This window comes from Panthera leo, chromosome D1, assembly GCF_018350215.1.
Source record: "Panthera leo isolate Ple1 chromosome D1, P.leo_Ple1_pat1.1, whole genome shotgun sequence".
Lineage (NCBI taxonomy): Eukaryota > Metazoa > Chordata > Mammalia > Carnivora > Felidae > Panthera > Panthera leo.
Window position 1 is genome coordinate 75,974,395 of NC_056688.1, and position 12,847 is coordinate 75,987,241.

The 12,847-nt window shown below is 34.8% G+C and overlaps 1 protein-coding gene across 2 annotated transcripts in view; it reads left to right on the top strand.

The window, feature by feature from the left end:
- The window catches only part of PRMT3 (protein arginine methyltransferase 3), a 140,920-nt gene that overhangs the window by 83,803 nt on the left and 44,270 nt on the right, over window positions 1-12,847 (top strand). For both annotated transcript variants that reach the window (XM_042904362.1, XM_042904363.1), the window contains exons 12-13: window positions 7,976-8,163; window positions 9,883-9,969. In XM_042904362.1, coding sequence (XP_042760296.1) covers window positions 7,976-8,163; window positions 9,883-9,969 — 275 coding nt within the window. The remainder of the gene's footprint in view (window positions 1-7,975; window positions 8,164-9,882; window positions 9,970-12,847) is intronic.

The window sequence follows — 12,847 nt, forward strand, 5'->3', positions numbered from 1 at the left end:
GAAAAAATTGGTCTGACCACAGACTGGATAGAAAGTTGGGCAGGGACACATGGGTGGCTCATTTGGTTAAGCATCCAACTTTGGCTCAGGTCATGATCTTGTGGTTCGTGGGTTCAAGAAGCTCAGAGCCTGGAGCCTGCTTTGGATTCTGTTTCTTCCTCTCTCTGCCCCTCTCCCGCTCATGCTCTGTCTCTGTCTCTGTCTCTCAAAACATGAATAAACATTAAAAAAAAAAAAGTTGGGCAAAGAATTGAATGGCAGCTCCCAGAAAAGGAAATACAGTTGACTCCTTTAAACATGTGCTCAGTCTCTTGTCATATTAAGAAAAATATCCAATATAAGAAATCTTTGTCTTTTTGCATAGAATATTCCTGTGTTTTTCTTGAAGTTACAACTTTTCACGTTTAGGTCTATGATTCATTTCAAAATAATCTTTCTGTATGGTACACAGTAAGGATGGATGTTAATATTTTCTAGTCATTTCTTTGTTGAAATGACTATCCTTTCCCATAAGTTGCTTAGCATCTTTGTAGAAAATTAATTGGCCATATATATGTGGGTATGTTTTTGTATTCTGTTCATTTAATCTGTAAGTCTCTCTTTCCACCAATTAGCATGCTATCTTAATTACTGTAATTTGTTTTGGCAATGTGGTAGTGTGTGTGTGTGTGTGTGTGTGTGTGTGTGTGTGTGTGTTTAAAAAATTTTATTTTATTTTTAATATATATTTTTAAAGTTTTTATTTATTTTGAGAGAGAGACAGAGACAGAGAGAGCGAGCTGGGGAAGGGCAGAGAGAGAGGGAGAGAGAGAATCCCAGGAAGGCTCCATGCTGTCAGCACAGAGCCTAACACAGGGCTCAAGCTCACAAACCATGAGTGAGATCATGACCTGAACTGAAACTAAGTGTCGGACGCTTAACCAACTGCACCACCCAGGCTCCCCTAAAACTAAATTTTAGAATCTTATCAATTTGAATCTGTCAGTCTGTCAATTTTAAAGAGATTGCTAGCATTGTGGTAGGATTGGCTTAAATGAATAGATCAACTTGAGAATAATCAGCATCTTAATAGTGTTGAATCTTTGAAACCATAAACACAATATACCTTTTGTTTCTTCTAAGTCTTTAATTTCTCTTGGCAATATTTTCTAATTTGCAATATAGAGATCTTGCACATCTTCTGTTAAGTTTATTCTTAGGTATTTAAAATTTTTTGTCATTCTTACAAGTGGAAATTTTTAAAATTTCATTTTTCAGTTGGCTACCGCAAGTATAAAAATACAATTGACTTTCGTTTATTAACCTTGTATCCTATGACCTTGCTAAGTTTACATGATAGCTCTAGTAGTTGTTTAATAAATTCCTTAAGTTTTTCTATGTGACCATTCATGTTGTTTGCAAGTAGAGACAGTTTTTTACTTCTACCATTCCATACTTTCTACCTTAAATTTGGGGGCAGGGTGGGGTGCCATAACTCTTTGAATAAAATAGGAAACAAGTTTATTGAGATATAAATAAATAAATAATCTGAAAGTTTGATTAAGATTGGAATATTTACCTATTTTCAAAGAACCTCCCCACACAGTATTTACTAATTACAAAAAGCGTAAATTTCAGCCCAGAAGCCTACTAGTCTCCACCTTCACCATTAATCAGGGTTGACATTCTCAGGAATGGGTCAGACTAAAATTGTGGTCTGATAGGAGCACATAGAAATAATTCATTTCTTTGAAACTTCCTCAAAACTGGTAATGGTTTTGTAAAATCATAATTGTTGCATAGAAATGTTAGGGGCTCATCAAAGGAGATATCTTCTTCCATATTACTAGAAAAAATGTTTTCATTTCCTTTTATTACAAGCAAAATGAAAGATTTTTCCCCCTCACAGGACTAAATTCACATTTCTTATGGGGGTCTTCAGAATATACATCTTTGAGTTGTAATTATCAACATTAGGGAGTTGAGGATTGCATCCAGTACGATGCGCAATTACTAAGGCAGCCAGTTCCAAACTCACTGTTTTCTCTTCTTGACAGACCATCACCGTCACTGGGGTCTTTTTGTTAAAAATGTGGATGTTCAGGCCCCACATCCAGATGCTTTTGAACCAAAAAGTAGGAGGAAAGTCTTGTTTTAAAAATTTATTTAAAATATACATTTTCCTTTCTATCAATCAAAGGTATTGTTGGAAGAAATAGAAATCTACCCTGGCTATTCAACAGAGAAGGAAGGACTTTATTAAAAGGATAGGTAGGGTAGGTTACTAAGTTTTTATGAGAACTAGAAAACCAGGCTGGAAGGTTATGCAGCCAGGAGTAATGTCCAAAATTATGTTACAGGACTGGTTTAGAAGTGATACCACTACCCTGATACTGGGCACTAGCTGACATATTACATTGCTGATCTTACCAACAGAAGGCATTGCTGCCTCTGAAAAGTAGCCAGAACTTTAGGTGCTTATCATTAGTGGATGTAGGTCATGTGTGCATGCCTAACCTGCAAGGGAGAGAGGGAAAGCAAGCTTCTGTCGTTTTCAGCTTCTGTAGGGTAAAGCTGGCCCTGCCTTGTAACATAGAGAATTTCACAAATAGTTTACAAGGGGGCAGCAAAATAGAGTGGCAGATACATAAATATATATTGGTCCACAATAGATCTGTCTTGAAGGTTTTGCATTGGAATTTGCATTGGAAACCTAACCTATGCTAATAAGAAATTAAGAAATTGCTTCTGTTACAAAGTCCGGATTTGCTGCTTTATCTTCCTTATATGTCCTTCTGTATGTGGAAAGCTGAACTGTACAGCTTATTCACTGTTCCCTCATTTCTACTTGTTTGCTTTCCTTTTTAGTGTTTCTTTTTGCCCCATGATCTCCTTCCTTAACTCAGCTCGAATAAGTAAAGCTGAACGTTTCCGTTTTCTTCACTTTGCCCTGAAATTTTATTAATCTCCAATCTTTCTCAACTCCTTTCTCCTTCCTCTTTCTCTTCCAACTAGTACCCATTTACCTAAGGAAAATAGGGTTCCTCTTTCCCTTTCTTCCATTTGAAAAGCATAAAATGTAGCATCATGCATAATGGAAAGCATATAGATCTTGCAGTTAGACCATAAATTGACCCACCTTTGTCAGATGACTTGTTATCTAGTTAGCTGATTAAGACCAGTAATTTTGGCAAATTACTTTACCCCTTGGAACTTTACTTTTCTTATCTGTAAAATGAAGATTATGATCTAGCTTTAAAGAATCAGACAAAAGTCTAAATGAGATGCTTCAAATGAAGTAGTTGCTCAATAAAGGTGAATTCTCCTGAGTTACATCTGGTAAACTGTAGATTTATAGTAAAATGAGCTATAGCTAGTAAAATGAAGTTAGTGTTAGGTTTATACCTTATAAAAGTTTCAAAATGAATTTGGGCATCATACTATTGAAACTTGATTTTCACATAGCTTATCTCAGCATAATCAGCCACTGACCATGGTTCATAGTGTTTGGAGGTTTCCTTTAGTATTTCCATAATACACTACTTCCTCCTCTTCACATCTGTGTTTTTCATATTTGTTACTTTTCTTTTGTCCAGTGATACTACAGTAGTACCGTTTTCTACTTTTTTCAGTACATAATTTTTCAATGCATGTTGCAGCTACATTTTAGCCTAGCTAAGCTAGGATGTAGATATCCATATTATATAAATTAAAAATTTATTTCTAAGCTTATTTAACTCCAGGATATTTGGTCATTTAGCAACTTAGTAGTATGCGTCCCTTGATGGATATCAATCATTTTGTCATTGACCATTAGTTTACTAAAATCTTTCTCCATGTTGTTGATGTATATTGTGAAAAGAATAGTTTATTTTTGACTTATTATCCTTCTAAACCTTTTTACTCTCTGGTTTTAATATATATGCAGTGATGCCAGTGCTTACTAGGAATTGTTTCTTTACGCATCTCAGTCTTATCCTTTAGTGTCCCAAAGTTTTTGAGGCATTTCTAAGGGATAAAGGAAATGCCATCTTTATCTGTTCACCATGTGAGCTGTTCTAGTGACAAATGAATTCTGGGCAGTGAATCGAGAAGGACACAGATGTCAAAGCCATGAATTTATAAATGGTCTGGTAAGAGGGTGCTTTGTCCAATCAGCACTTTGTTAATTTCACCTACAAGAAGGAGTAATTATTCAATTATGCTTCTATCTGACAAAAATCAAATGACAAATGGGTCAGGATGTGAAGGTAAAGGGTTAGTCAGGATTCTGGCAGGTGGCCCAAAATTTTAGACAGCTGTGAGGAGGTGGATATGGAACTAGATTGACCTATAACATTGATTACAGGTCCTTTATGAATATTCATAGCTCTTACTAACAAAGATTAAAAATAATTTCATTTCCAAATGCTAACAAATACAAAGAACATTTTTTCTGTACCTTTGTGAAATATAATTAGCTTGAAAAATATACCTCAATACTAGAAAAAGTAAAATCATATTTCTCTTTACTTCTTCTTAGTACCAAAATATTTTTTAAACATTTGGAAGTTTATTGCGGTAAATTCTAGTTTTTCCTTATGAAAAAGTTATCCTTACTTCTGAGTAGTATTGCTAGTATATCCTATTGCTTGATACAGAGCCTGAGGTCAGCAAACTTTTCTACAAAAGGCCAGATAATATATTTTCAGCTTTGTAAGCCATACAGTCACTGTCTCAACTACTCAACTTTGCTACTAGAACACAGTGTAGCCATAGACCATAGGGCAATAAATGAAGGTGGCACTATTCCATTAAACTGTTTACAAAAACAGCCAAGGGGTTGAATTTGACCCATGAGCCACAATTTGCCAGCCTTGATATAGAGACTTATGATATTTTAAATTTTTTCACTAAGATTTTAATAATATCTGAAATAGAAGAACTCTGTGGGCTGTAGTAAGTAATTTGAATGTCTGTGCACTGCACGACTCCAAAGGCTATTCAGTTTCCCATAGACTATAGTGTGAATGACACTCCCTGAAGGTTTACAATATGGTGGCCCTGATAATGACCTCCCTCATCCATTTCTCTCACGTCTATATCACTGGTATCCATATCTGGCCTGCTGCCTGTTTTTGTAGATAAAGTTTTATTGGAACATAGCCAAGCTCGTTTATTTACATATTATCTGGGGCTGCTTTCACAGTATAGCAGCAGAGATGAATAGTTTCAACAAAGACCATATGGCCCACAGAACCTGAAATAGTTACTTTATAGAAAATGTTTGCTGATCCCTGATCTGTGCCCTTATTATATTCCTCTTTAAGTATAAAATTACAGGGCAAAATGTGGGAAACTTGTATGATTGTCATATTGAGTCCACCAAAGGACATCTAAAGAAGTTGCCAAATATCTAAAGTTGCTGTAAAATTTGAACTCTTCATTGTTTCTCATATAAGGACCTGGTTTGAGAAAGTAAACATACTTCCACGTAGCTGATAGTCTTACTGGGTCAGCATATTCAACAAAAAGTCAGATTCTTTGAAGAATTTGTATTATCAGGAATTTAAACCCAGTCAAGAGGCTCACCATGTCTGTGAAGGAGGAGAGTAGAAGTAACACCTTACATGGCAGTCAGCTCGAGCCCAGTCAGCTGTCACATCTAACTCCCATGCCCCCTTGCGGATGACTTGAGAAACTTCGCAGTGACATAGCACCAAGTATTTTGTCTGGATGTCTCACGTCAGGCTTGAAAGGAGCAGTTGCTTTGATGCCAACAGATCTTATCATGGGCTTTATTTGGAAGATAATTTAATGCTGCTGTCATTGAATAATAAATTCCTAAGTCTGTGGGTAGAAACAAAATTTAGGGGAAGGGAAGGGTTATTTCTCTGCTGTTTAAATCCGAAGGCTGGTTAATAATCATGAAATTATTTTTGTGCATTTCTTTGGTACATACGTACTTGCTTTCAGTTTATTGATATAAGAAAATTTGATTTATATTTTAATTCATGAATCCCCTGAATCTTACTTGAAGGACAAAGTTAACTTTGTTATTTACTTATCAGAGAAAAAATCAAATCAATATTATTTTTTAAATTTGGTGTTATACAGACTTTTTAACTCTTGGAATAGAGTTTCTTCCTGAATTACTCTCTTCCCTCCCCTCTCTTAACACTTACTCTCTTGGTTTTCTTCCTACTTCAGTGGCCCCAGCTTCTCAGCTGTTTATTACCAGTCTCTTTTGCTTCTATACGTACCTTAAATTCTGGTATGTATTATGTACTCTCCCTAGATGACCTCATGAGCTCGCATAACTTACACTTCACTTTATATGATGATGGTCCCAAATTTATATCTTGAACCCAGATCATCTCTTGAATTTCAGGCCCATCTATTCAATTGCTTATTGGATACTTTTATCCATTTGTCCCATAGCGTTGGACTTTCATATTCCTCTTGAATCTGACCTTATTTATTCACTAATTTAATGGTTACTACTACAATCTGCCCAGCTGCTAAAACTAAAAACCTGTGAGCTCTTCCTCCTAAATATCCCTTGAATATTCAATTGATCCCTTGAACAATGTTGGAGTGAGGGGCATTAACTGCCCCACCCCCTGTGTAGTCAAAAATCTGTGTAACTTTTGACTCCCCCAGAACTTAACTATTCATAGCCTACTGTTGATGGAAGCCTTGCCAATAATATAGTCGATTAACATGTGTTTTGTGTGATATGTGTATTATATACTGTATTCTTACAATAAAATAAGCTAGAGAAAAGAAAATGTTACTAATAAAATCATAAGAAAGAGAAAACATATTTACACTACAATACTGTATTTATCAAAAAAAAACCATGTGGAAGTGGACCCGCGCAGTTCAAACCCTTGTTGTTCAAGGGTCAGCTGTATGTATCTACCCCTTTCCATTCCCACAGTTGTCACTCTACTTCAGATCGCCTGGGCTATTACAACTATCTCTTATTCTGTCTCTGTCTTAATCTTGCACCTCCATTCATTCCCCACATTATATTCCATCTGGCTTTTCCAAAACCAACATCTGCTCAAGTTGCTACCCTATGTAAAATTTTTCACAGGCTTGTCATTATTCTTAGGATAAAATCCATTTTACTAACATGGTTTACCCAGCCATGTTTTCTTTGCTCCCTTGTTATCTTTGTAGCCTTATATCTCTTTCTCTTAAACTAGAGCATATATTAATTGTGACCCTATATGCACACTGCCTGCTGTACCTAGAACACTGCTTCCCACCCCCACTCCTAACTTATGTGGTTTTCAGTTCTTATTTTACATAATATCCCTGCACCCCTGCGATAGCCAAATATGAATTAACTATTTTTGCTGTGAGCTTCCCCAGTACCTTATACTTCCCCTTTCTTAGTATTTATTACATCATGAATAATTGTCCATTTATTTATCAAAATTGTCTAAATATAAGTTTCTTGATAGTAGGGACATGGACATGGATCCACAGTCTATAAATTAGAATAACTTATCTGGCACATTCTTGATGCTCATAAATATTTCCTTTTTTAATAAATAAGAGAGGTTAATATAAACTGGTCTTCTGTACAACTGTCAAATTCCATCATAATGTTTTTTACATGTCCCATATATTTTTAAATGATGTCTCTGTATGTTTCAGAGTAATGTATAAAGATTTAGTATCTTTTTAAAGTAGGCATATTGTAAGTTTAATGTTAATAAATTTGTTCTTTTCATGTTTATTTAATTCTGCTATCTTGTTTTAATTATTGTAATAGGAACCTTATTTTAATTTTGCCATTACCATAACAGAATTTTTTTTTTAGAGATTACAAGATGGAACTTGGTTCTTTTCCCTGATCTACACCTGTGTTAATACCCCACCGCTAGTAATCAATTGCTAATAATTCATACTGATGATTTTGGTGTTTATACTTAGCCTTTTAAAGTATATCTTGCCATAAAGGGAGATAATGGTAAATTGTTGGGTATTTTATCTGTTACAGTGTACCCTGATATTTGCACTATTAGCCTTGTGGCAGTAAGTGATATGAATAAACATGCTGACAGAATTGCTTTCTGGGATAATGTTTATGGCTTCAACATGTCCTGTATGAAGAAAGCAGTTATTCCAGAAGCTGTCGTGGAAGTTTTAGATCCAATGACTATTATTTCCGATGCTTGTAGTATTAAGGTAGGTGTTTTTACCAATTTTATTTTAACAGACTTGCCGTTTTTATTAGTTTCCATTTATGAGTTCAGTATTCGAAATTAATATATTGATATTATGTTTGGACCTTAAAAACTATGATTATTCTTCCTATATTAATCAGTCTAATGTACCTTGAGGTTATAATATTTACCAGTTGATTATATCAGCCTTTGGGATCACTTCTGTTTGTATTGAAATTCCTTATACTGAGGGGCTTACAGACAAAAAGTCATTTCTGCTTCATTACCACCTCCCTGGCCTTATTCTGGTTTCTCATTTACAGCCAGATTATTCATTCATATCATATATTCTATACAGTTTAACTTCCCACATTCATGTTTCTTCCACTTTTTCAGATCAAGTAATAACAGTGAATTTGCCTATGAAACTAAAGTCCAACTGTCTTCAGATTTCTCGGTTAATTCCTTTTCTGTTTTAAAATCTTATTATTCACAGTGTCAGTCTCTAGTTTTATTGTGAATTTTGCTGTGTCAAATTTACATGGGTTAAACAGTAAATTTTCAGTGAAAAGTCATATTGCTTCAATTAGATATAAATGAATATAGTTCAGTTTTAGGTTCAGAACATTGTCTGCTTTTCATAGTCACACTGTTACTTTCATAGCATCAATAATTGTTCTCTGCATAAAATGGATATTCAGTAAATATTTGTTAATTTTCTTAATAGGTAAAATATTTAAAGTTGGCATAGAGTAATAACCATGTAAAGTTTCTCAACAAGAGCAAGCTGATTAAAATTGCTTTCAGCTTTTAAGAAAAAAAACTATAGCCTGGCTAATGATTATAGGATTGTTCAATGCTGTGGTATGCTGAAAGTAAGAGATTTATTTGGATTTTTTGGTTCAGGGTAGGAGTGTACAGTTATAGCCAACTCAGCCTCAAGGCTAAGCAGCAAAAAGGAGAGTTGTTAGGGGGAGGGGCTAATTTTTGTCTCCAGTGATCTCTCTGCTTAATGCCAAAGACTACTATGAATAAATAGTTGAAATACAAGTCTTTAGACTGAAAACAAAGGTGTTTAAAAGGTACACATACCCTTTCTCTTTGTTTTTTAAACATCAATCATTTATTTGTTTAGATAAATATATTTTGTTCCCTGTTCCACAGTCCTCTACAAGTAACAGGCAACCAAACTGTAACTTCTTTTAAATTTTCTGAAGCTCTCTTAAAGAGGGTAATGCCTCAAGTATATAGTCCTGTGCATGGTGTATGCTGTGTCATGATCTGCTCTAAAACACCTTATCCTTTTCATTACCATATGTTTTCAAGTTGGCATTTCCTATGAAAATGTTGACTCTTATCATGCATAATTTATAGCAAATGTGTACCACTGGTTGTATACAAAATGATTTTAGTTGGAGCACAGGAAAAAATTTGTATTTGAAAGTATTTGAATGTATCTTAGAAAAACTATCAGAGCCATGATTTGATATATAGTATTCTTACAAGAAGTCTAACTAAAAATACTAATTTGGTTTAAATAAAAATTAACTAAATGATAGTGCTAGTAGCCCTTAAATTTGCAAACAATCCCAGAAGTGAGGTTTGAATGATTAAACCTTGCAAAACATCTGTTTACAGTAATTCTTTTTGCATAAAAAAGAAGTAATTTTTACCTGTTTGTTTTTGGTTTTGTTTTCACGATTTTAGTAAATTCTTCCCTCTACTCTTTTTTAACGGGTAGCAAATAGATTGCCATACAACCTCTGTCTCAGCTTTGGAGTTTTCTTCGGATTTTACCCTGAAAATTACAAAGACATCCATGTGCACGGTAAGCTATTTCATTCTACTCTCACAAATTTCACTACCAGTACAGTTGATTGTCAGGCTAATGAATTAATTACCAGACTTGTGATAAATGGAAAAGACTATTGCCTTTGACAGTCTATCTTTGCCTTTGTTAGGCTATTGAACAGATCTGTTTTGATAGGTCAGTAGACTTCAAAAAAGTTAGTTTAGTTCAGAGGAGAAAGTCATGTTTGCATAATGATTTTTTTATAGACTCTTCTTTATTGCCTCTCATGTAACTAATTGAGAACACGCATCTTTATCTTCATAGACAGAAGTTCATGTCATACAACTCTTAATAACTCTTTTAACACTCCATGTAGATGGAAGTAAAATACGTTTATTTGGTATAATATTTTATATTCCTGTGTGAGACATAATAAACTGATGATTTATCTTTCCTTAAAGAAGCATCATGGTGTAACAGAACAAGTATGGGCATTAGAAAAGTTAGACAAATATGGATGCACATTTGGTTCTGCCACTCACTAGTTTGTTACTTTATTTAAATTACCTAAGTAATCTATACCTCAGACTAATCAACTGCTTTAAGAAAGATGGTAATAATTTCTATCTTAAAAACTAATTAAACAGATTAATGAGTTAATCTATGTAGAAGCACCTAAAAAGTAGCCAGAAGGGTTATTAAAATATATAAATATTTTTCTTAAATAATTTGTAAATGTATGTTAATACTAAGATAACAGTATTTGTTTTTTCCAGGAGACTCAGAATATTAATAAAATGTGGGCCTTTACTTAAAAAAGTATGAATTCGGGGCGCCTGGGTGGCTCAGTCGGTTAAGCGTCCGACTTCAGCTCAGGTCATGATCTCGCGGTCCGCGAGTTCGAGCCCCGCGTCGGGCTCTGGGCTGATGGCTCAGAGCCTGGAGCTTGCTTCTGATTCTGTGTCTCCCTCTCTCTCTGCCCCTCCCCCGTTCATGCTGTGTCTCTCTCTGTCTCAAAAATAAATAAACGTTAAAAAAAAAAAAAGTATGAATTCACATAGGCGATATTGATATATTATTTAAAAAATTATATAGGTTTTGAAATATTAATCATACCTATACAAAATTAAAATTTTGGGGGCGCCTGTGGGGCTTAGTCAGTTAAGCATCCAACTTCAGCTCAGATCATGACCTCATGGCTCGTGAGTTCGAGCCCCACATTGGGCTCTCTGCTGTCAGTGCAGAGCCTGCTTTGGATCCTCTGTCTCCCTCTTTGTCTGCCACTCCCCCACTCGTTCTCTGTCTGTGAAAACAAAAATTCACTGAAAACTGTATAGTTAGGAACTGTGTGAAACAGATTATAGTTATGTTAACTTTGACTCTTAAACCTGATTTTTTGAACCATTGACACATAAAATATTTTACGGCTTTTTAAAAATTGTCTCAGTTTATTTTGATCCAATAATTATTTTACATCCAAATGAGTTTAACAGTGTGCTTTGATGTTTTGAGGAATTCTTTTTGTTAAAGTTGGTTTTACAATTTTAAAAGGTAAATATCTAGATTACAGATTTATGATTTGGGGGCAATCATTATATTCATTTAACTGATAAAAACAAAATTTCATTCTTCTCATTCATTTCTCTCAGATTTTCTAATTGTCCGTTTTAGTAACTAAAATGATTTGGTCAATTGAAATTATAGGCTAAGGGCTTTAACTCTTAGATTTACCCTGTGTTTTGATGTTAGTGATCCGTGAGAGTTAAAAAAAAGAAAAAAAAAGACCTCTAGATTAATGACATTTGATCTATCTGTAAAGGAATTCTTAGATAGAAAATGCCATATTACCAATATTATTAAATAATATTATTTCAAATCTACTTTCAGTGTCCTTTGCATGAATCAAAGTAGAGCAAATGTAAAACTGTAGTGAAGACCTCAAAAGCTGTTTTCAGTTGTGCATATTTTTTAACATTATGTAGACAGATGAGTTTATTGAGTTTTTTAAAATGTTCTCTATTTTTGGGGTTATTGGTCAGGGTTCTTAGTTTCAGACAACAAAGTCCAAATCACTCGTTAAAGCAGAAGGGGATTTACTAAAGAGTTAAATAACATCGTTCTCAGACACATTGGAAGAGGTACAGGAATAGACTGTGTTTTGAACTTCTAGAAAATACTCTTTTTTTATGTTTATTTATTTTGAGAGACAGAGAGAGAGAGCGTGTGCACATGCACAAGCAGGGCAAGAGAGGGAGATCTTGCAAATCCTAGGTAGGCTCCAGAGCAGGGCTCGTTACAGGGCCTTGAACTCCTGAACCACTGTAAGATCATGACCTGAGCCAAAACCAAGAGCCAGATGCTTAACCGACTGAGCCACCCAGGTGCCTCAGTAGAAAATACTCTGAAACCACATCTGAGAATTAGCCTGCTACAAAGCTGCCCCCGCCACTTCAGGCCCTGTAAGCCCTAGTGCCCCTGGCCCACTCAGTAAGTGGTAGCCACCACTGTCAATCCCAGGTGAATAAAACTCTTCACTATCATCCTTGTTCCTGTGCCCCCGGCCCAACTCATGCTGTCCAGTTCCTCCTTACAGATCTTCAGTCAACATATCTGTTTGGCTACACATAAGTCATGTTGTACCCTAGCAATTAAAAAGCCTTAGAAAGTAGTTTTAGCTGCAGTAGTGTTAATGCTACAGAAGGAGTTTCACAATGCATATATAGAATTATTTTCTATTCCTATTATTTGCCATAGAGTACAAGAAACTTTATGTTGGAAGAACTTGTATGTATCTGTTAATTATCTTTGTTTTATTCTGTATATTTAAAAGAGTAAAATAGAAATAAAACATGAAAAAAAGCTGGTAAAGTCTGTTTAACACAAAGATTGTAATCAAAACTTTTGTATTAAGGAA